General features: G+C 43.7%; 1 protein-coding gene and 2 long non-coding RNA genes across 6 annotated transcripts in view; 1 reads left to right on the plus strand and 2 right to left on the minus strand.

Annotated features, from left to right (window-relative positions):
* The window catches only part of U2AF1 (U2 small nuclear RNA auxiliary factor 1), a 24,794-nt gene extending 14,852 nt beyond the window's left edge, over positions 1-9,942 (minus strand). Inside the window, exons 1-3 of one of the 4 annotated variants that reach the window (XM_053306692.1) lie at positions 9,809-9,942; positions 4,971-5,058; positions 652-718 (exon numbers count right to left, since the gene is read on the minus strand). In XM_053306692.1, coding sequence (XP_053162667.1) covers positions 652-718; positions 4,971-5,058; positions 9,809-9,852 — 199 coding nt within the window. In that variant the 5' untranslated portion in view covers positions 9,853-9,942. Of the gene's footprint in view, positions 1-651; positions 719-1,477; positions 1,545-4,970; positions 5,059-6,559; positions 6,710-9,808 lie in introns of those variants that run through there. The other 3 variants (XM_053306693.1, XM_053306694.1, XM_053306696.1) reach the window with 3 other exon arrangements.
* The window catches only part of LOC128349766 (uncharacterized), a 22,154-nt gene continuing 7,788 nt past the window's right edge, over positions 9,858-24,223 (plus strand). Inside the window, exon 1 of the long non-coding RNA XR_008318982.1 lies at positions 9,858-9,995. This is a non-coding gene — a long non-coding RNA (uncharacterized LOC128349766). The remainder of the gene's footprint in view (positions 9,996-24,223) is intronic.
* Positions 16,550-24,223, minus strand: part of LOC128349769 (uncharacterized) — a 14,977-nt gene continuing 7,303 nt past the window's right edge. The window contains exons 2-3 of the long non-coding RNA XR_008318986.1: positions 18,266-18,548; positions 16,550-16,899 (exon numbers count right to left, since the gene is read on the minus strand). This is a non-coding gene — a long non-coding RNA (uncharacterized LOC128349769). The remainder of the gene's footprint in view (positions 16,900-18,265; positions 18,549-24,223) is intronic.

Consider the following 24,223-nt stretch of genomic DNA (forward strand, 5'->3'; position numbering starts at 1 on the left):
ACAACTATAAATTCCCTAATCATTGCATTGTTTAACTGCATCAAGAGCAAATCACAGATCAGCTCAATTATTTACCCTTTTAATCATTTACTTCTACTGGCGTACAGTAGACAAGCAGATTTTTGCATTTCAGAACTACACAACTGTGAATAATTAGTTCAAGACAATCTCCACTCTTTCCCTTCCAATACTAGATAAATGACTATCAGTTCAGAATTTCAGATTCTAAGGAGGAATTTTTAAATATACCTATGCAGACAGATCAAATTAAAACTATTTAAATATCTATGTTTGGATGGAAAGGTTTTGAATTAAATGAATATGCTTCTAGACTTTGGATAAAGTAATGTGTAGCATTAAACATATATTAGGAATATACTAAAATGATGGAGGCCAGTGGCAAGGACAGGATAGAGAGCAATGGCTCAAGGATACTTTTAAGTCTTCCTTTAAAAAAATATGCCAAAGTTTCAGAGGAAACAAATTTTGGGGGTTTAAGGGGTATGAGAAGGACAAAAAATTCTTCAGGCACAATTAATAAGATGTGGTCAGTTTGTTCCATTAAACTAAAAATGGTAGACCAGCTTCAGTTGACACTGAGCTCTGACAATCAAGCCCAGGGAACCAGTGAAGGAACTTGTATGAACTTACAGCGCAAACCGTCAGCAGACTGGGAAGAGTTTTGAGGGTTACGGTAAATGTTCAAGAGGGCAATGGTCTGAAATACAAAACGCAACAACTTTATATTATGGAAAATAAGTTTAACAAGAAACTGGTTTCCTTGTGGTGATCACTTTTAGTTGAGTCTCAGTGCTGAAAGAAATAATGTTATTTTCTCCATGAGGGAAGTATGCGCCACTTAACTTGTGATCCTTCTGAACCATCCTAACATTAAAAAAAATAGAGATTTCATAACACTTATTATTGCATTTATTTGAAATGCAGTGAACGGTATTTGAATGTTAGGTTTTGAATCTGAAGCCATAAAAATCCCTAACACATGGAAAGGTTAAAAATGGTCAGGAACAGGTTTCTTTTATGACACAACACAATAATACTGTTATGAAATCTCTATTCCCTAAGAGTGTTAAGGTGAAACAAAACACAAATTTCACTTACCGTAGTATGGCAAAACTGCCTGTGTTTTCATGTTAAAAAAAAAAATCAAGGTATTTGATGAATGCCTAATGCTTACTTCGAACAGTACAAAAACAAGGAGCAATTTTAGTGTTCGTGTCCTCATAGAGAAGAATCTGAACCAAGGAATTCAATTAGTTTATCCTTATTAACCACCATTCTTTTTGCACGTAAATAGGCATTTAACAAATTCTTGATCAGTATGTGAGAGTTCCATCACTTGTCCTGTTTGCAACAGCTTTATGTCAGCAGCTCAGAAGCCAACATGATTTTCTCATATTTAGGAATGGGCTCTTTAACACCATTCTTTAAAAAAAATTTCTCCAACTGTGGGACTTACAGTGTGAGCCGTCAGCCGTCTGTGCACTGTTTTGGGGATTACGATAGATGTTTTGAATCAAGATGGTCTGCGGGGAAAAAAAATAAAAAGGGGAATTCTACTGGCTGCTGTGCATATAATAGACAATTGCAAAGAGACAACTTTTTGCGAACAGTTTAATATATATTTTTATTCAAATGGTAAGCTATTTTATTTTGTATTTGCACAGTGTTTTTGAAACATCATTCAAACATTCATATTATGACAACAGTTAATTTCACCAAGAAACTCCTCTATTGGCTTATCTAAGGAGATATCCTTAGCCCAGCTTCAAGATGTGGAATTAGTCATACAACACTTGTGTTTTTACCTCATTACGCAGATGTTTAATTTTAGTCTAATTTTAACCCCATTCAGTACAGACGGCCTTAAAAAGTGCTGCACCGTGCTACAACATGCAGTGCCACTGTATCAAAAGTCCACTGCTGCAAAGCAAGGAGTCTCCACTTTCTCTTATCAAGCATTTTCTTGGTGGAATTCTGTTCAAATAATATGAGTTGCTAAATGTTCACTTTTTGCAGATCTTTAAAGAATATCCTTTCAGCCTTTGTGCTTTCTACTTGAAGAATTTGCCCAGGCAGACTTGAAACCTTACATTTGTACCGTTCTTCTTAATATCAAGTTGTCTGAAAAAACAAACCATGTTTAAGTTAGTAATCTAACATCTCAGAGTTTTAATGTCCATATTAGTGTAAGCAGCTCAAAGTTATTTAAATGTTAGTTTGCATGAGCTTTCATTTAAACTGAATGTAACTGCTGCATTTAAAGAAATAATTGTTTCCAGAGCTTTTTTCATATATAAAAAAATATAAAACCAGCCAGTGTTAACCCCTTGTTCCCAGCCACAGTGAAAGGGAGTTACTAATATAGAACTGTACTGATGTTGCCTAGACCTTTTCAGATTCACAGTGGACTTTTGCACTGACTCTTACCTACACGATTCTATTTTTGTGTAAGCTGGCAAGATCCTGCATGGCAATCTTTTAAACATTGTTTTATGTGCAATTACTGGAGCATCCATAAAGACATGAGATATAACCATCGTTTGTGTCTAATCTATCATGCCACAGCCAGTTAAGTCAAACTATTTAGTTTTAAGTAAGTGGGATACAATAATATTACACTGAACAGCTCCATATTTCTTGAATTAGGTTGCTTATTGAACTACAGGTGGCCCTCGTTATTCGTGGTGGTTCTATTCCCGCCAATTAGCACAGATATGGAAACAGCAAATAACCAAACTTGAGTCAAGAGGAATCGAGGGGTTAGGCTCCTTGAGTTTAAAAAACCACTAAAAAAGCAGGGAGAGGCAGAAATATGGTTAGAAAAGAATACTACCTTATGCCCCCCAAATCCTCTTATTTTTCATTTTAAAAACATTTTTTTAACAAAAAAAGAGCCACAAAATGGCTCTGTGATTCAAAATGGCAGCCAGAAATAACATCAGAAGTCATTTCTGGCTACTCAGGAACCACGAATAGGCCAATACTGCCTATATTTCATGCCACGTATAAAGAAATTGGGTCTCTAAGACCTATTCACAGATACATGAAACCATGATTCTCAAAACCACGGATAACAAGGGTCTCCTGTATCTTCAGAGAATTGTTTCAGTGCACATTTGAGGGATTTGAAGATCAGTATCTTAGTAAACTGCAAAAACTAAAGGTATATCAATTTTGTGCCTCCATGTCTAGAAACAAAAATGATATCTAGCCACAGTTAGTGGTTAGATGTTAGTTAGTGGCTGATAGCAACTGGAAGATGCAAATGAAAATCCTCCAATCCTGGAAAACATATTCTAAGATCTCATTAACAAGATCTCAATCCTGTTAATCTAGAAATAGCTTAATATTAATATATCGTTTTCTATTAATCATCAGATATTAACATTTCCCTAGATACTACCATAATCAACCTGCATAGCACGAAATGTTACAAAAACTAGTTGCACTCAATAATCCTCCTTGGCAGCCTATCAAAAAGTTCAAATAATTGCAAATATCCAGTCATTACTGGACTCAGCTCTGGATCTACTAAGCAAATACTTCGGATAGGCTGTTGAAACCCCTGGCACCATCAAACTCTGCCATTAGAGAGCGTCTTCTTCGCTATGAGCCCCACCGGCCACTGAGGTCACTTGAGGAGGTCCGTCTCCAGTTGCCACCAACTCGTTTGGTGGCTACACAGAGACGGGCCTTTTCAGCTGCTGCCCCGAGATTGTGGAATGCACTCCCTGCTGAGATACGATCCTCCCCATCTCTTGCAATTTTCAGAAAACACCTGAAAACACATCTCTTCAGCCAGGCTTTCTCAGCTTTTTAAAAATTTGTTTTTAAATTGTTTGATTGTTTAATTGTAGTTTTATGATGTTTTTAATTGTTAATTATTGTTATGTTTTATAATTTTTATTTTAATTATTAACTGATTTTAAGGTGTTTTAATGTAAACCGCCCTGAGCCTTTTGGAAGGGCGGTATAAAAGTTTTAATAATAATAATAATTATTATTATTATATTGGTGGTTCATTAACATTAAACACAATCAGAACAGATATACAAAGCTCAAACTATTCCAGACTGCTTCTCTAAATGTTCTCTCTTAAGTCCTACTGAGTTCAGGATGTACTTCTAAGCACAAAGACATAGGCCTAGAGTGTTTGTTACCTGACTTACAGGATTTTTCTAACCTTGTAGATCTGCCTACACAAGCATCATTGCTTCTTTTTAGGCTCATTAAACATTGCTTGCATTTTTAAACATTGAAATGGTTTGTCTTTTAATCTCATGTGTTTGTAAATAGACAAGCAAGTATGATGTAAAGGAGGTTTTAATTTTTTTTATAAAGAGTCCATAAAGTGGTTAAACAACAAAATAGAACAAGTATGTCATGACAAGATTTGGGCAGAACTGGAAACAATACTAGCTTTATTGTTACAACCAGCTTAAATCTGAACATGCTAGCCAAACTGATTATGCTGCTAGCATTTTAAACAGTGCCATGATACACTGCAGGACAAACCACACTCATTTTAATAGGGCCTGTTTGGAACTTCAAATGATACAAAGTAGTTGAGATGACACATTTTAGAATGCCAGCTTTGTTGTTGTGTACGAACGTACACATTTTTGTCATTACACACTATTTTATCAGGCAAAAGGTCAAAGAATTTCAGTTAAACTTGAAAACCTGTATAGTTACATCAAAAGAATTTAGTACAGTTTTTTTAAAAAACTGTTTAGTATGCCAAATATCATCCTGAAGGTTACCACTGGCTGACCTCTAATATTGGCAAACTTATGGGAATACTTCTGCAATCATTAAAAATGAAAAGCAATTGGTAGATAAAATAAGCAATACTGAAATTTGCCATTTACATATGTGAAGCTCTGAAAGTCATGCCTACACTGGAAGTTGTAGGTTGCAGTACTACAAAAAGATAAACACACACAAACCTGGCTAAATGTTGGTTTATTGTGCAATCGAGAACACCGGTCTCCATGACGACATGCCCCAATTTTGAAATAAAAAGAACAGTTGACTCTGAAAGCAGAAAAACCCACAAGACCTTATGAAATAGGCAAGATTAAAAAAATAATCAAACTAGTGCTCTTATATTTAATGCATTTAGTTATGAGGTTACAGCTAAGCAAATTAAACGGAAATATAACAGTTGTGGAAAGCATTAAGCACATTCTGTGCTTCATGCTACATCACATGCTCTTGAAATATGCAGTTTCAACATTCACACCTGCAAATTTTTTAAAAAATAAGGTGGTTTTGCAGTTGATAACAGTAGTTTCTAGTAAGGGAAATCAAACCGTTAGGCCAAAAGTATACTTTCAAGATTAAATCTTGCTTACATTTGAGAAAAATGGTTGTTCTAGAAACTTACATTTTAGAGTTTCCAAAACCCAGAAGCACAGACACATTTCATAAACTGAAACATTTACTTCACAAAATGTATGTTTCAACTTGGATTTTTCACAGCCTGATCCTATGCATGTTTATTCATAAGTAAGGCCTACTAAGTTAAATGAAGTGTGTCTCAAGTGTGTACAGTATTGAAATTTTAGATTGTTATCCACATAGCAAACGGAAGTGTGTAACCAAATCAGCCCTACTACCAGAAGCTTGAAAGTCTAGAATGATAGAGGCATCATTCTGAATACAGGAGCTCAAGTAGTGAATGCATTTGTGTATGCTTCCTGTTGCTTCAGTTTCCTTCCACAAATATTTGAACACAAAACAGTAACTGAAAATTGCCACACACACCCACCCATCATTAATTTTCTGAAATCTGTACGATCTGCTCTTTGTAATAAAGCCTATAGGCAAGTCTAGAGCAGCTGTACTGAGGCAATAAAGATGGACAACAGGCCCTGTTAACTGAAGCTAAGGACACTTTGGGGGACACTTCTGAAAAGCAAGTTCTCTCATTACTAGTATTACTCCATAATACTAGCTGGGTGACTCTGGGCCAGTCACTTCTCTCTCAGCCTAGCCTACTTCACAGGGTTGTTGTGAAAGAGAAACCTAAGTATGTAGTACACCGCTCTGGGCTCCTTGGAGGAAGAGCGGGATATAAATGTAATAATAATAATTATTATTATTATAATTACTACTACTACTACTACTACTACTACTACTGAAGCTCACAGGATTGGAGTCTTCTTGAATTCATTACTGCAATGAACACAATGGCTTTTCCTCAACTCCATACACTACAAATTTGGAACCTGTAACTTCATAGCTTGTCCATAATTCTGCTGTGTTGTATATTGGCCTGTCTGAAAATTGTTCGAAAGCTACAGCCAATGCAGCATATCTACTAAGGATTAAGATGGGATTACTAACATTTGAATTGTGCAACCAATTAGCCCTACTACCAGCAAACTGTATCTGCAATACATTCACAATACATTCTAAACCAAACTTTTCTGTCTAAATTGTGCCAAATAGTTCTGTGCTATTACAACTGATGTTTAAACACTTCAGTAATTTGTAAAAGAACTGGAAGAGATGATGTTAGAGTCCTCCTTACTCATTGGGTTGAAGCTTACAGGCAGGGGATCAAGCCTGCAAGGGCCACTGTGTCATATGTTCTTCCCATCTTCCTCCCTTGGGCCTGGGTGCACACATGCATCCCCAACAGTGTTTCCAGATGTGCAGGAGTCCTTGCACATATGAGAATTAAATGTGTGAGGCTCTTTGCACTCTTGTATGCAATACACAAGCATTCTGGGTTGCTGAGTGCAGCAGTAGCTCAGGTAGCACGATAGCGAGCTCCTTGCATGGCCAGAAAATCCCAAGCGTGTGTTGAGTACAAGAATATGCTGGAGGCAGATTTCTGTATGGTTGAATTGCTACTGTAGGCCCCAACCAGGAGCAAAGGAGAGTTCTATCCATCTATCTTTTCCTCCACCATAGCAGCACCTAGGAGAAGTGGTTTCTTTCCTGTCTAGGAAACGCTACTACAGCAGCAGTTTAGAAAAGGTTGCAAGGGGATTATTATTTTTTTGGTAATATAGATGGAGAACTGTACACCTTTAAAAGTGTGTTAGGTGTAAGGGGTAGTTCACATGGCTGGGACTGCTGCTGTCTGAGGGAAACAGGAAGGAGCACAGGATGAGGATACGGTTGGAGATTATCTTTCCCTTCTGAATCAAAGAAAAATGAAGCAAGTTCTGATCCTCTGTAATTTAGCAATACTGGGTTTTGCACTGCTGCTAGCTGTGAGAATTGTCTCACGTATAACAGACTGCGATGTAAGTAACAAAATGGTTGCTCAGTGCAACATTTAACATAGGTAGCACTCAAATTGTTCCTAGTGTAACCAGTAAGTTTCAAAAGATAAAAGTTGAAAGGGAGGATGTGCTGGCTGGATGGTTGGGCAGAAGGTGGATTTTCTCTGCTTTGCTACTGGACCTATTTGGACTAAGGATGTGCATCAACTGCGGTTTGAGCACAGTCTGGGAGCAGGGCCTCATGGGGGTTAAGAAAGAGGAGCAGGTCCTTACTTGCTCTCTGCTGCCCCATGCAGCTTCCTGCTCGGGCAGCACGCATCTCAAGAATTCCCGCAGGGTGCCAGCATGCAAATAGCATCTGTGAACGCACCATGTGTGTGCTGGCACTACATGGGGATTCCCCAGCAGGAAGCTGCATGGAGCTGCAGAGAGCAAGTGCTCTCCTCTATCAACACTCCCAGGCCCCCCCCACCCCCGTTCCCAAACTGTGCTCAAACCACAGTTCAGGCACATCCCTAATTTGGGCAACTGGCCACTTAGATACAGATGGTATATGCAATATGCTGAAGCCAGCCCCGAGCACACGGGCCTGCACGTTTCCCCCCTCCACCCAGGAGGAGTGTGGAGTGTGTGTGTGTATCATTGTCCAAATCACCTGTCAAAGTTTTATGAATACTCCCCACACATGATTAGGCATCAGGTGGGGAGCGGGTGTGGCACTATGGCTGCCAACTGTCCCGCACTATGTGGGATGTCCCAACTTCCAGAAAAGCTCATCCTGCTAGGAACTCAATTTCTCCTGCCTTTTCACTGTTCTTTTAACCTTGTTTTGACTTTAAATGCTTCTAAATCTGCTGCTGCGTGGCAGTGGATGAGCGGGACAGCAGTGAGAGCTCTCCCACTTCCCAATCTATGTGAAGTTGGTCAGGGGCCCGGGTGCACACTGGCAACAGTCCCACTGGACTGGCTCGAGTCAGACAAGACTAAGAGAGAAGGAGGCGAAAGACTCCCTTAGCCAACCCGCCTTCCTCCCAAATGAAGCCAATCTGGCTGATTTCAGGCCTCTGCGCATGAAGATGCACAAAGGTCTGAAATTGGCCAGATAGGCTTCATTTGGGAAGAAGGCAGGCCAGGTAAAGAATTCCTTCACCGCCTTTTCTCCTTGCCTGACTCCAGTCCAGTGCACTTGTCGCCAGCGGGCGTGCCCTGAGCTCCTGATCAACTTCACATAGTTTGGAAGGCAGGAGTGCTCTAATGGCCATCTTGCTCTGCCGCTGCCACACAGCAGCAGCAGCCAGCCACTATGGTGGTGGTGACCACCACCAGGTAAGCGCACCTGGCAGCTGCCACCTAGAGCCCAGACAAGCACCACCCGTAGGTGGCCCCGGCCCTCACCCCCAGCCTCCTGATTTCAACCAACATAATGTTGGCAATCCTATGTGGCACCCATGCTTCCTCCTCCACACCATTAAGGAGCCGATTTGGAGTATCCCCAAAATAGCACACCGTTGTGGACCAACTTGGGGCAGAGAAGATTTCAGATCACATATTCTCCTCTTCCAGGGGCAACACAATATGGAGAAGGGGCATCATTCTCTCTTCACTCTCAGTTTGCCTGGCTAGACTGAGGGCCACTTTGCTCTTCCTGTGACGTCATTGGGAAGGTGGTGTTAAAGGAGAATTTTAAGAGTGGTGTTTTTTTAAAAAAAGCAAAAAACCTTCAGGTGGAGACTTCATACTCCTTCAAGCTACATTAGTTGGGAGGAACAGCAGACACTCCCGAGGTCTCTTGCCTGAAAGGAACTGTGCCTGCTGAAATGGGAGTATTTCTCACACCCTCCCCCGGCCCCCACTTGCCCAGGAGGGCTCTGAAGAAAACCCAGAAATCTTGAGGTTCCGAGCCAAAAATTCCCCTGAAAGTCTGGCGACCCCGATCCCAGCGCAGCCCCCGCCCGCGCTGTCCACTACACTCGAGGTCGGTAAGCAAGGGCCGAGAGCCCAAGCGCGGGCCCACCCAGGCGTGAGGCTCTGTCTCTCGGAAAGAGTTGCTTTAAGAGGCACGCGCTCTTAAGAGGCCACGGAACAGGGAAGGGGTGGTGGGGAAGAGAGACACGACTATTAAGCAGGGAACGCCTGGCTTTCGACAGCCCGCCAACAACGCCTCTTTTCCGGAAGGGCGCGCGCGCGCTTTTCTCTCCCCACCCCCCGCGCTCGATACACGGCGGGGGGGGGGGAGGAGGAAGGGAAGGCGCGCGCGCCAGCCAGTAAATTCCAATCCATCCGGCACGAGGGAACTACCAGCAACAACGGAAGAATGGCTCAAGGTTTCGCGCGCTTGGAAGCTCTCCAGTCAGGAAGCGCGCGCACGCAAGCGCGAGTGTGTGTATGTGAGAGACAGGAGGCTCCTCGTGGGAAACCATTGTTATGAACAGCTCCACAAGGGCGCTGGCACAAGCCCCACCACTCTCCCTGATAAATCGCGGGCATTTATCTGAAACAACCCACCCCGCTGAGGCGGCAGCGAAGGGAAAAAAAACCCCACTCACTTGTCTTTCTCGGTACCGAAGATGGAGGCCAGATACTCCGCCATCTCCCACAACCTCCCCTGGCTGGCCGGCCGACCGCCGGACACCTCGGCACACAGCGAAGACGTCACAGGCCCGCGACGGAAACGTCCACCGCCCTACACCCCCTCGGAAAGAGCGAGTTCCAGTGACCAATCAGAGTGAAAAGGTGAGGTTGCAGAGAGATAGTTCACGCACGCGCAGGATGCAATTGTCGCCACCATGCGCTTTGCCTTTCTTTTCTGCGACCATTGCGTTCGCTGTTCTAGACACACCCACGCGAAAGATTTCGCTAAAAGTACAGTATAATAGGACGGTTATCTTTTCATGCTTGTCGACCTAGCCTCCACTGTTCTAGGTGTTCCTTGCTTCTTAATGGTATTCATCTGTTGAAACACATTTGATGCTTTAAAATGGAAAAGGAAAAGAAATCCACTTATCCCTATTTCGAGAAAATCTCTACACTTATGCTTAAAATCATTTTTTTAAAAAATACTTGGAATGCATTAAGGGTCTATCTGTATATGTACTCTATAACTTACAGAGTAACATATCGCCATACCTTAACTATAATCGTCATTGCAGTCCGTTCCAACTTTGCACATGTGAGACCTTTTTTCCGTGCAGAATATAGTGATACACCGAGGGAGGGAACTTGGGAAGACTGGCAAAATGTTAGAGGAAATTTTCCACTTCACATCTGTTTAGAACAACAAAAAGATGTTGGCTTTCCCCAATTATGTGAGAAATTTAATGTCTCTCTCACAGCAGTATCTTGTTCAACCAGTACCTCTTACTCTTCCAACAGCAGGGTTTTTTCTTGACTGAATCCAGGCTGTCACAGCAACTTTACCCAGCTTGATCACAAGAAAGGAGTACTCTTTCCTGGAGCAAGCAAGAGAGAATAATGGATGATCAACAGAAGTCCTAGCAGAGATGTAGGGTGAAGAATTTCCTATGGGAAACAAAAAATTGCCCCATACTTAATTTTTCCAGTGGAAAGTTTTTGATTTCCAAAATTTCATTAGTTGACACTCAGACACTGTGCGTGCAGCCGTGTGAATTCCAGTCTGCTGCTGTGCTGTCGCCTGAGCAGGGAAGAGGGCAGTTTTCTCCAGTCTTCCCACTCAAGTGATCACACAATCCTCAAGGACATATTTTGGTTAGGCACAGTAGGCTTTAGAGGAATGGGAAGATTGGCAAAAATTAGGCACGTACACAAGTCATGTTTTGAGACACAATTCAGAACACATTAACTGTGTTAATCACAGTTAACACACAGAGATGCGATTTAGAACACACACACCCTGCTGCTTTAAAACAGAGGAGAGCAGTTGCTGACCATGCAAATGGGCACCGCACATGTGTGGAGGCCATGTGCATGCACATGGGGGTGCCTGGGGGTGAATGCCACCGGCATGTGTAGATAGCTGGGAGGAGTACCACCACCAGGAAGTAGTGGCAAGCAGCAGAGGGGAAGGTATGCACCTGCTCTCCTTGTTTTAAAGGGGCAGGGAATGTATTCCGAATCACATCTCAAAGCACGATTTGTGCACATCCCTAGCAATCATCTCTTCCACTGCTCAAGTGACAGTGCAGTGGTAGTCTAGAACTTGCACTACTGCAGGTGCGCAATGCTAGTCCAGATGTCAAGCACTGTTTCATAAAATTTATTAGTAATGGTGAGTGGATGATGCCAATGCAATTTTAGGCAAGTTCAGCAATCTCAGCGTTATAATTAATGATTTTCAGGTGATTATACCTAGAAAGTATGTGAGAGGGTACATATTTTAACTGAGTATTTCAATTAAAAAAATTTATTTCCACACAAAGCTTTGAATTTGTTTCAATATAACAAAGCACATGACGTGTCTTTATTGCCCCCCCTGCCAAATATTTCAGTTCAACTACCTTGTGAAAACATTTTTGAGACATTGTGTAGGATATTAAAATGATGGAGGTGGTTTTAACTGTCTGAATAGGTCAAATAACATGCCAAATCTAATCATAATCTATTTAGGCCACCAAGAACATTAGTATAGTAATTTTTTCAGAAATATTAATGCAAATTGAAATTTGCATTGGAAAATTCCCAGAAAATTTCCTATTCAAAATTTTCTGGAAAACACACATTTCTGGCTCCAATAAAAGTAATGCTTTAAAAATTGATTGATTGATTGATTGATTATGCGCCCTCAAATTGGTGTCGACTCTTAGCGACAACATAGATAGATTCTAGGCATGTGCCCAAAAAGTTTCGGCGCTGGGGGGGGGGATTCAGCATTTTGGCACCAGCAGGGGTAGTACTTTAAGGGTGGGGGAGGGTATACTCACACACACCCCGCCGCATTTCCCCCGCCGGCTCTCTGTAAACTTTAAGCCCCTCGGGGTGGCAGCATTCCTCCTTGCCGCCCTGTTCCCCCGGTCGGCCGGAAGTGGCTGGAAGCAGTGAGCATGCATGCACCCATCTGCCATGCACATGCGCCCGTCTGCCGTGCGTGCGCACGCCCAACGGGCGCATGCGTGCTCGCTAATTCCGGCCACTTCTGGCCGACCGGGAGAACGGGGTGGCAGGGAAGAACGCTGCCACCCCGAGGGGCTTAAAGTTTACAGAGCGCCATGGGAGAAATGCGGCGGGGGGGAGTACACCCTCCCCTGCCGTTAAAGTACTACCCTGCCGGCGCCAAAGACTCTTCATGCGTATCCCTAATAGATTCTCTCCAGGATGATCTATCTTCAACTTGGCCTTTAAAGTCTCTCGGTGGTGCATTCATTGCTGTTGTAATCGAGTCCATCCACCTTGCTGCTGGTTGTCCTCTTCTTCTCTTTCCTTCTACTTTCTCCAGCTTTACAGACTTCTCAAGGGAGCTGTGTCTCCGCATAATGTGTCTGAAGTATGATAGTTTGAGCCTGGTCATTTGTGCCTCGAGTGAAAATTCTGGATTGATTTGTTCTATGATTCATTTGTTTGTTTTCTTGGCTGTCCATGGTATCCTAAAAAGTCTTCTCCAGCACCAAAGTTCAAAAGCGTCAATGCTTTTTCTGTCTTGCTTCTTCAAAGTCCAGCTTTTGCATCCATAGAGTGTCACAGGGAAAACCATTGTCCAAATGATTCTATTCTTTGTAGGTTTAGACACGTCACGGCATCTAAATATCCTTTCCAAGGCCTTCATTGCAACCCTACCAAGTGCTAGTCTGCGGAGTATTTCTTGAATGCTGGATCCTTTACTGTTGATGGTCAATCCTAAAAGGCAGAAGCTTTCCACCACTTCAATGTCTTCATTGTCAGTTCTGAGGCTGGTTACTGTACCCGTTGTCATTAGTTTAGTCGTAGTCCCATTTTTCCACTGTGCTCCTTGACTTTCACTACTAGAGCTTGCAGATCATCCGCATTCTCAGCTATCAGAGTGGTGTCATCAGCGTAGCGCAGGTTATTGATGTTTCTTCCTCCGACTTTAAAACCACGCTTATCCTCTTCCAATCCATCTTCTCTCAGTATATGTTCAGCACATAAATTGAATAAAGAAGGAGAAAGTATATAGCCTTGTCTTACTCCTTTGCTGATCTGGAACTTGTCTGTTTCACCATGTTCCGTCTGGACTGAGGCTTCCTGTCCTGTGTATAGGTTTCTCGTGAGCACACTGAGATGTTCTGGGACGCCCATTTTCCTAAGGATATTCCACAACTTGATATGACACAATCGAAGACTTTTCTATAGTCAATTAAGCACATATTGATTTCTTTTAGGTATTCTTTGGCTTTCTCAATTATCCAGTGTGCATCAGCAATGATGCCTCTTGTTCTCTGCCTTTTCTGAAACCAGCTTGAACATCTGGCATTTCCCTTTTCATGTAAGGCTCTAATCTGCGTTGGATGATCCTGAGCATTATTTTGCTATCATGTGAAATTAAGGATATTGTGCAATGGTTTGCGCAATCGGTTAAGTCTCCTTTCTTTAGTATGGGTATGTAGACTGATCTCTTCCAATCTGCTGGCCACTGTGTTGTTCTCCAGATTTGCAGGCATAGTTTGGTTAGAGCCTTGACTGATTCGTCTTCTGTTGCTTGCCATATTTCTGTAGCTATTCCATCAATTCCTGTAGCCTTCTGATAATATTCTAACAAATATTTTGACAATATTTGATCAATAATTGACTTGTCAATTGGCCAACTCTGGTTTGGAACCAACCCTAATATGAAACCAGAAGTAAACCTGGCTGCAAAGAAAATGGCTTAGGATGGGCATTTTTAGATGAGGATAGATCTGGACCTGGAAAGGTAACCAGTCCTCCCACTAATTCTTCCCAGCAGATGTCCCCGCTACCCCCACATTCATGTTGTTTTAGCAAACACAGATTTAGGAACATGCTTTTGCTAAGATAAAAGTGTAGTTCTGCCCTATGCACCTTTCATTTCAATGGGAAGTTAGTGGCTGCTGAATTCTTATGCATTGGCTTCAGTGAGACTTAAAAATGCTTAATTTTGACTGGCTCATGCTCAATGATTTTATAAAAATGGTTCTGTATGGAAGGAGGCTAAGAAGTGATTATCTGGAGGAGAGAAAAAATCCTGAACCAAGAACCTGATGAATAGTCATAAGTAAGAAGTGCAGTTGGTTGGGGTGTGTGGTGAGATGATGCAACATAACTGAATGTGAAATTTTATTTGCTTTGGTATTCCATTTGCATGACCGTTGCTCCCTCCAGTGGTAAAAAGAATGAAATCTCATAAAGTTGCTTTGTACAGAATGTAGAGTGAATTTAAAAACTAGGGCTGAACCAATTGTTCTCCACCCACAATGGGCCTTGACATCAGCATACAACAATTAAAAAGAATGCAACCAATAAAGTAGAGTATAAGACCATTCACACAATCAAAAACTGGGTAGGACAAGTGTCCTGCCCAGGTTTGGGAGCCGTATGCACTCTCAGTTTTTGTGTGTGAGAGAGCAAACTAGGTGGGGATGGGAGCGAGTGTGTGAGAGGCAGGAGCTGGGTAGGAAAGCTTTTCCTCCTTCCTAGCTAAAATGTCAGATATGAAAGGTGGGTAGGATGGCACTGTCCTACCCAGCTCCTGCCTCACACATGATCATATCAGAAAATTCCTTCCTCTATGGCATGCATTTTGTGATCGTTTTTGCTGGTGTTAAAATGAAGACCCGGACCATTACAAAAGGTGGACGCACATAGGTACAGTGTGAAACAAGAATTCCATCTCCTTTCCACAGGAATTCATTAATCCTACAGCCTGAACTGTATGCATAACCTAACTGCTTCTCAAGAAAGCTATAAATATGTTGTCAACGGCAGGAAGGGATAGCAGGGCCCTTTTATTATATAGGGCTGGTTCACATTACTACCCCAAAATAAAATGGGAACCAGACGTTCCCGAGGTGTGTGTGCTCTCGGTGGACATGTCATCTGAGAGCCTACCAACCTCCAGTCCCTGCACCTGTTCCCGATTTCTGCCCAAATTTTGTCTGAGATTCTCTGCCCAGCTTCAAATGTCAGTGACAAGTTGGGTGGCGTATCTTGGGCAGAAGTAGGAAACTGGTGTGGAAACCAGTTCTGAGAGGTAAAATTGCATACTTCATACTTTCATTGGGGCATAATATTCAAGCTTTGCCTAGAACACACAAATACCTTGTCCCAGCTCTGGAGGAAAATTTGAACCTTTTTTTTGGGTCCGATTTCGGAAACGTCCCATCCACCCTGCTAAGCCTTTCTTTGGCTCCACTCATGATAGCTAAATAGAACCATCAAATTCAGAGGCACCACATCTCTAAATATCAGATAGTGGGAGCTAACAATATAGGATGCTGTTGCACTCATGGAGGCTCTACACAAGATCGGTGTATAGAGCTGGAAGAGATTTGGTGGAGAGAGCGGGTCAAGTCCACTCTCCTCACACATGAGCACTTGGCTCACCCTGGGCGGCTGGATCGGCCGCCCACACAACTACTGGCTCGGGGGCCAGCATGCCCCATGCAAGTGCTCAGGGCATTCTGGGGAGATGCCCGACCCCGGGAGGCTTGCTTTAGCCTTCCAGTTGGGGGTTTCCTCGTGAGTCACCACACTGAAGAGCTGCACCACAGAAACCCATAATTTAAAAAGCAGTTAGCGAAGCGCTTGCTCCGCTAACCTCGTTTAAGGGGAGGGCTCGACTGCAAACCCAGTGGTTCTCACAATGGGGGGAAACAAGGCTGGGCTCCCTTAGCCCAGTTCCCCCCCCCCGCATCGTGAGAATAGCCTCATGCTCTGCTTGTAAGATTAATAGAGGCATTTGGCTGACTACTGAGTACCCAGAATGTTGGGGGCAATATGCTAAAAAATCATTGTAAACCGCTTAGAGAGCTCTGGCTATAGAGCGGTATATAAATGTAAGTGCTATTGCTATTGCTATTGCTACTGGTCATTTCCCCCTCTACACCCCCACCCAATTTGTCCCCCCATTCAAAATTCCTCTATGGCTCCCAAGAAAGAAAGAAACTTCCCCATTTTTCTTACCCATGTCAACAATACCTTGCCACAGCAGCTCAATGTGCTTACATTTCCAGCCAAAAGGAACAGAAAATGGCCAGACATTGTCCAATTAGCACCAGCCTGTCTCACCAAAAATCTATAACACAATAATACACTGCCTGTGAAGCACTCTGGCTTTGTCCTTAGCGGCATGCAACAAACTAACAGTGGACCTGTACTGTCTCTGTAACCCAAAACAAACAAAACTTTCACTTGTTTAATTATTTAGGCCCCACACGTGTGCAGCTATGGAAAAGTAATTGGTTTAAGTCACACAGCAGTGCTCTGATTTTTACTGTTTGTTTGTTTGTTTTTGCCCTTTTGAAAGATGGTAGTTTGGTTAGCTGTGTGCTTTGCATAAGAAACTGCTAGTCCGGTGATGTGGTCTCACTGAAGTTCTACTAAAGTCTATGGAGCTATTGCTGGCATACTGCAGAGTAAGTAATTTTAGAAGAATGGTTTAAGTCAGCTGTCTTCAGTTCAGGCTGGTCCATCACAGAGGGTTGGCACAGCAGCATCTGGGTCATTGTACCAGCAGCCTCTTGGTACTGTACTGAATGTAAGAAAAAGAGATCTTATATAACTATTGTGTCTCTTGGAACATGGGAAGATCTCAAATAAGGAACAATAGCTTATAATAAAACTAATCTCCATTAACCAATACAATTAACCTTTGTTTCCTTTTGTGACCTTGTATATTTTTTCCTTTTGCAACTTTATTTTAAAATCACTTATTTAGAGGCTGGTTTCCCACTTGAGACAATCAAGTGTGAAATGTTCATGTAGTCCTAGCAACCTCCTCAACCCCACACACCCCAGGACAAAGGAGATAGGAAGAGAGCTGATCTTGCTGCTTTTGTTGTCTTGCTGTCTTGCAAGCACAAATAATCCCTTTTGCTATGTAGGGTCTGCTCTGATTGCATTTGAATTGGAGACTACATGTAAGCACTGTAAGATATTCCCCTTAGGGGATGGAGCCGCTCTGGGAAGAGCAGAAGGTTCCAAGTTCCCTCTCTGGCATCTCCAAGATAGGGCTGAGAGAGACTCCTGCAGAAGCTGCTGCCAGTCTGTGTAGACAACACTGAGCTAGATGGGCCAATGGTCTGATTTGGTATAAGGCAGCTTCCTATGTTGCTATGAAGACAAGAAATGACCAATCTGCAGCAAGACAGTCTTCTGTTATACTGAAAGGATATAACACTGGTGGCCCTGGCTAGGGTTAGCATAAGTAAAAAACTAAATTCTCAAAAGTCTGGAAAAGTTCTCCTTTTCAATCAAAGTCCTTTTCTCCAGGGGCGTAGCAAGGTTGGAGTGGGCCCAGAGACAAGATTTTTAAAATGCCCCCCCCAAGTTATGTATGTATATATATCTCCTATGTGCCACAATAGAACACCATCCTAAATTATTTTTTTAAAGGTTTTGTAAATTGTGGATGATGCAAGTCATTTAATGGTACTAGAGAAAGACATGCTGTTCTGGTAGCTCCAGGTCTTAACACTCACATCAGTTTTGGAAGATGAATACAACTGAAGGAAGCCCGGGCGGGTGCGCAGCTGAGGGAGTCAGTCATGTGACTTGCCTCGGGGGGCCCCCCAAGGCAGTGGGCCCCAGACAACTGTCTCCCCTTGCCTTATTTTAGTTATGCCCCTGCCTTTCTCTTTGGTATGTCAGTACAAATCTAGTAATAGTCTTGGGCAACAGGTGTTGCCCAATACATTCAGTAAAAGACTAGTGCAATGTGGCTCACATTGGAAGACTCCCCTCCAGATATTTACAGCAGTGTGAATTTGTATCCAGTTGCCCTTACAGTTCCTGACCCAGCCAGTAGCTTATTACAGCCACTAACATAGATGAATTTACGTTGAGATTAGACAGATTCATGGAGAATACAACTATAATTGGCTATTAATCATTATAACCATGTGGAACTTCCATGTTCAAAGGCAGTTCATAGAGGGCATCAGCACCAGGAGAGTGGAGGGTTGCTGCCTTCATGTCATGCTTGTGAGCTTTCTAGAGATGTTTGGTTGGTCGCCGTTGGAAACAGGATGCTGAACTTGATGGATCTTTGGTCTGATCTGGCACAGCACGTATTTTCTTAAGGAGGTCTGTGCACAAGCCAGCTTCTGCATAGAGATTTCTATTGCTGATTGGAGTGTGTGATGTCTTGGGATGGTAGAGGGTTCCATATATGACAAGTGCCTGGTGGAAGAAACAGGTATGTGACATAGCAGCACACTATTTCTTTTATCTTCTCATCAGAGCAGTAACACATCTACTCATGCTGTTGTCATTCCAAGCACTGCTTTTCCAGTCTCGCACAATAAGGTCGTGCACATGATCAAAACTGCTAGTGGGGTAGAGGGCTGGTGGGGAGGCAGGCTCCTGCCTGCCTTCCCACACACAATCATTTTTTTCTTTTCTTTTTACAGGATCTGCTGCTTGCGCAGCACACAAGCTGTACCGCAGCAAGCAGCAGGGTAAGGAGCCAGAGGATGAAGTATCTTGTAGGCATCCCGTAGCTTGGGAGTACCTCTGGACCCAAACCACTCCCTGATATCTTAGGTTGAGGCAATGGCGAGGAGTGCTTTTTAATCAGCTTTGGCTGATACACCAGCTATGTCCATTTCTCGAGACAAATGACCTTAAAACAGTGGTGCATATGCTGGTAACATCCAGGCTTGACTACTGCAATGCACTTTATATTGGGCTGCATTTGTATGTAGTTCAGAAACGACATTGGGTGCAGAATGCGTCAGCCAGGATGGTCTCTGGGGCCACCCTTTGAGTAGGGGTGTGCACGGAACTGTCTGGCCCGGTTTGGTTCGAGGCCAGTTCAGCCTCGAATGGAACCGGAGCAGTTTGGTCCAGCCCCTATCCCCCCCACCCGGTCCGCAGTCCGTGAACTTTTTTTTAATAAAAAAAATTTAAATGTAAAAGTAAGTACCTGTAGCCCCTTCAGGGGGCTTGCTGTAGCCGCGGGGGGGGGGGGGGGGTCCGCTCGGGTTCCCTCCCCCCCACCAGCCTTCCTCATCACTGCTGCGGCCAGGTAAACATAGCCTTTTTGGTCCTTTCGGGCCTCTGTAAAAGCGAGCAGCCGCCATCTTGGCGGCCGCCGCGCATGCACAAATGCCCTCTGCGAGGCCACGTTTACCCAGCTGTGGTGGTGATGAGGAAGGTTGACGGGGGAGAGGGAACCCGCATGGGCGCACACACACACACACACACACACCCGCGGCTACAGCAAGTCCCCCTAAGGGGCTACAGGTACTTACTTTTACATTTTAAATTTTTTTTAAAAGTTTGCAGACTTGCCGGACTGGACCCGGTGGTCTGTTTCCAGTCCGACGGAACCAGCGGGGGTGTGTGTGTTCAGTTCGATCACGAACCCCTAGACTGAACCGTCGAACCGCAGACTGCTGGACAGGTTCCGCACATCCCTACCTTTGAGACCACATAACTCCTATTTTAAAAGAACTACACTGGCTGCCAATTAGTTTCCCGGCAAAATACAAAGTGCTGGTTTTTACTTATAATGTCCTGATTGACTTGGACCCAGGGTATTTAAGAGAGCACTTTCTTAATTAACCCCACCACCTATTAAGATTATAGGGGGAGGTCCACTTGTGGTTGCCAGTGGCTCACTTATGGCGACCCCAAAACTGGGCCGTCCCTAGAGTTGCCCCAAGGCTCTGGAACACACTCCCAAATGAAATTAGAATCTCCCCATCTCTGGTTATTTTTAAAAGACTTTTGAAAACACACTAGTTTCATCAGGCTTTTAATTTATGATGTCTTAAAGTTTTAAAGTTTTATTTACAGTAATTTTAATATTATATATATATACACACACACACACACACCTCTCCCTCGTGTCCCAGGTTGAGGCGGTGGCCAGGGGTACTTTTTATCAGCTTCGGGTGATATGCCAGCTGCATCCATTTCTTGAGATGCATGACCTCAAAACAGTGGTACATCTGCTGGTAACCTCTAGGCTGGATTACTGCAATGCACTCTATGTGGGGCTGCCTTTGTATGTAGTCCGGAAACTGCAGTTGGTTCAGAACGCAGCAGCCAGGTTGGTCTCAGGGTCATCTAGGAGAGACCATATTACTCCTGTCTTGAAGGAATTGCACTGGCTGCTGATACGTTTACGGGCAAAATACAAGGTGCTGGTCATTACTAATAAAGCCCTAAACAGCTTAGGCCCTGGGTATTTAAGAGAACGTCTTCTTCACCATGAGCCCCACCACCTGCTAAGATCATCTGGAGAGGCTCGCCTGTGGCTGCCGCCAACTCATCTGGCAGCTCCTGGGGAATGGGCCTTCTCTATTGCAGCCCCTGGACTTTGGAATGCGCTCCCTGTTGAAATAAGAGCTTCCCCATCTCTGGCAACTTTTTAAAAGGTACTGAAGACACATTTATTCACCCAGGCTTTTAATTAGATTTATTGTTTTAAATAATTCTAATACTGGGTTTTAAATGTTTTTAATCTTTTAAATGATTTTAATTGTTAATTGATTTAATGTTTTAAATGATTTTAATTGTAAACCGCCCAGAGACGCAAGTTTTGGGCAGTATAGAAAGATTTTAAATAAATAAAAATAAGAAAATAAATATAAATGTGTTAAACAAACAAACAAGTAAATGCATCATGTCAGGAGCGCAATGCACTGAGGAATCCTTCCTCAGCTGAGTGCTTTTGCCTCCAGCCCACACACACACACAAGATCCCGAACCTGGGGTTAAGGCCGTGCTCGCACCCTTAAACCCAGGTTAAAGCCTGGGGTAAATTCCTGGGCTTGCGGCTGAGGCAGTGCTGGATTGGGCCTGATCCCAGCGCTTCATACGGGCAGTCAAACCCAAGCTGGACTGCCCAAGCCTGGGCTTGGCTGCTCGTGTGAACAGCCTCATTGTCTCTCACCAAGCTGCTGCAGAAACAACAAACGCTTTGAGGCACGATACATTGCACTTGAATTGGTCTGCTAATAATGACAAGAGGCCTGCTTGTTTTCCTAAGCAGTGGGTTCCACTGGAATGCTAATGCTGGGAACTTTGCTAGGTTTTGTTTTTAGATCAGAAGTGGTTTAAGACCACAAGTGGTAGAAAGCCCTGTGAAGAGTGCTGAGTTATGGGGAAGGTGTTTTGACACAGATGAATTAAAAGCCATTATTGACTTGGGCATGCTGCATATTAGCTTTGCAGTCGAGGCAGACATGTTCAGCTGCCATTCCCCTTCTGCAGAGTAGGTTTTTCATTGCCAGATGTCAGCACTTGTGCAGTGTAGCTGAAAGACAAAAGAAAACCACTCACACTCCCCCCCTCCTTCCCGTCAGCCTACCTATCAATCTGCACCCTTGTTTTAGTTCTGTGAAATGTTGGAGGCCCCCCAAATAATCTGTTACCTGCAATCAGCATCTCGGCAATCAGAGTCCATTACTCCTCAGGGGTCTGCAAAGGACCCTGTTGTGTTTCCCTCTTTCCAGCCTGATTCAAGGCAATTTCAAGTTCTGATGCTACAGACTGTTACCACCATCTCACTGGCCCCAATATGCTTTAATATACTTGATGAATGGCCCAGAAAACCAATGGACCAGCTGTGAAGCCACACTGATTAACAAGCATAAAAGGGGGCTGGTAATGGTTCAGATTTTGACTTTCATCTAGGAATTTCAGAGCCGTTTAAGGAATTCTGAGAAACCTGGGCTAGGGAGCATAGAAGAAGCAGTGTCAAATGATAATGATGATGAAGAATAATTAAATAATAATTAAATAATTTATATCCCACTTTTCAACAAACAGGTTCTCAAAGCAGTTTACATAGCAAAAGGTATGAGAAAAAAGATTCCCCCCCCCCACACACACACAGCTACTGAAGAGATGCACTGCTGGGCTAAATAGAGGCAGTGCTCTCTTCTGCTAAATATAAAAGCTGCTACTTTTAAAAGTGCTTCTTGCCCAGTTAGCAGGGGCATTCCATGCATTCTCATCAAAATGCTGATTCATACAATAATTCTGTCGCATGACCTGCATGCACCATGGCACCCTTCCACAACTGCGTGAATGGGTGGTGTTTTACATGAACTGCCCCTCTCTCAAAGAAGAGAGCTGGTCTTGCGGTAGCAAGCATGACTTGTCTCCTTAAGCTAAGCAGGATCCGCCCTGGTTGCATACGAAAGGGAGACTAGAAGTGTGAGCTCTGTAAGATATTCCCCATAGTGGATGGAGCCACTCTAGGAATTGCATCTAGGCTCCAAGTTCCTTCCTTGGCATCTGCAAGATAGGGCTGAGAGAGATTCCTGCCTGCAACCTTGGAGAAGCCACTGCCAGTCTGTGCAGACAATACTGAGCGAGATGGACCTATAGTCTGACTCAGTATATGGCAGCTTCCTATGTTCTTATGTTCCTCTACACCCACTAGAAATACTAGTTTAGTTCAGATTAACTACCTCACCTCACATGATTAAGGAAAAGAAGTCCAGTGTACTGGGAGAGGGGGAAGAATGTGTATGTTCATAAGTGCACAAGTCCATATTGCACATCCTAGGGCTGGCAGACAGAGAGGTCATTCACACGACCTCATTCCCTGGGGCCAGGGGGGGCCAGCGAGAAGGCAGGGTCCTGCCTTCTGTTAGGGAGCTGAGGAGGGGAGATTTCTTTATCTACCCCAGCTACAGCGGGAGTGCACAGGTAAGGGAGCACTGCTAATTAATATTATCTGGAGACATGGAGATAAAGTTCCAAATGTAGTTTATTTGGAAAAGCCATCAGGGAGATAGATAAGACCTAACATGCCTCATTGTTAGCTATGTACAGGAAGAAGGGAAGTGAGAAGAAGGGAGTCTCTCTCCAGGGCGCTTTCCAGATTAAACCCTGCAATGGGGTCACAGCGTATCTCTGAAGTGTGCTTCCACACTTCCTGTGTTGTGACACTGCTGTCCCTTATGCTGACAGCAGGGTGCCGTTCACATTTCTGATGCCTTGTTTCGGATTTAATCGCTGCAGTTTATTGATAAAATGTTGTATGTCCGGCACAAAAAGTCTGCTGTTTTTTCAGGTTATTCGTTTTCACGAGACTGCTTGCCCTGCTGGGCACTTTGCTACTTATGTTTTGAATGCAATTTGCCTGAACAGAAGCATTTTGCTGCTGTTGAGCGGCTAATCTGGAAAGCGCCCAGGTGAGAGAATGACACCTGAGACTCTCAGTCTAACAAAGGCAAATTAGAGCAGAGAAAGCATGGCCAGAGGGGGAATGCCCTTACTGGCTATCTCTACCTTCAATGGCCCTAGTGGTCAATAGGATTGCTGGTGCGAACAGTCAATGCCATCAGGAGCTGCATCTCCGACACCTTCCCCCACATAACCACTGCTGCCACCCTGCTCACTGTGCCCTGCTCCCAGACGAGCACTGCTGTGGCAAGTGGGGTGGCAACAAAGAGGCCAGGGAAAGGACACCTGGCCTCCAGAAAGCCCACAATGTGCCTGCAGAATGCTCTAAGTCATTTGAGAGGTTGGGGTGCTCCTTCCCCTGGCTTCTATGGTAGCACAGGCTTCCAGTAGCCTGAATGGAGCTGCAGGAAGTTTGTGCTGCCACACGGCCAGATGGTGGGGTAGGAGGGCACGTGTGCATGAGAACAGCCGACCTGCAACTTGAGAAGATACTCACTTCATCAGTATCATACCCGTAATGTGATATTGTCTCTAATTTGGTTAATTTTATTAGTCTGATTTTACATTGTAACTATTTTATAAATGTTGTGAGCTGCCTCAAGTAGTAGTGTACTGGAGGGGCGGGGTATAAATATTTTAAACAAAAAAACAAACAAACAAGGAAGATCAAGTGGGGAACAGCTGGAGACTCACAACAAATGTGCAGT

The sequence above is a fragment of the Hemicordylus capensis genome, chromosome 3 (assembly GCF_027244095.1).
Source record: "Hemicordylus capensis ecotype Gifberg chromosome 3, rHemCap1.1.pri, whole genome shotgun sequence".
NCBI classification, from domain to species: Eukaryota; Metazoa; Chordata; class Lepidosauria; order Squamata; family Cordylidae; genus Hemicordylus; species Hemicordylus capensis.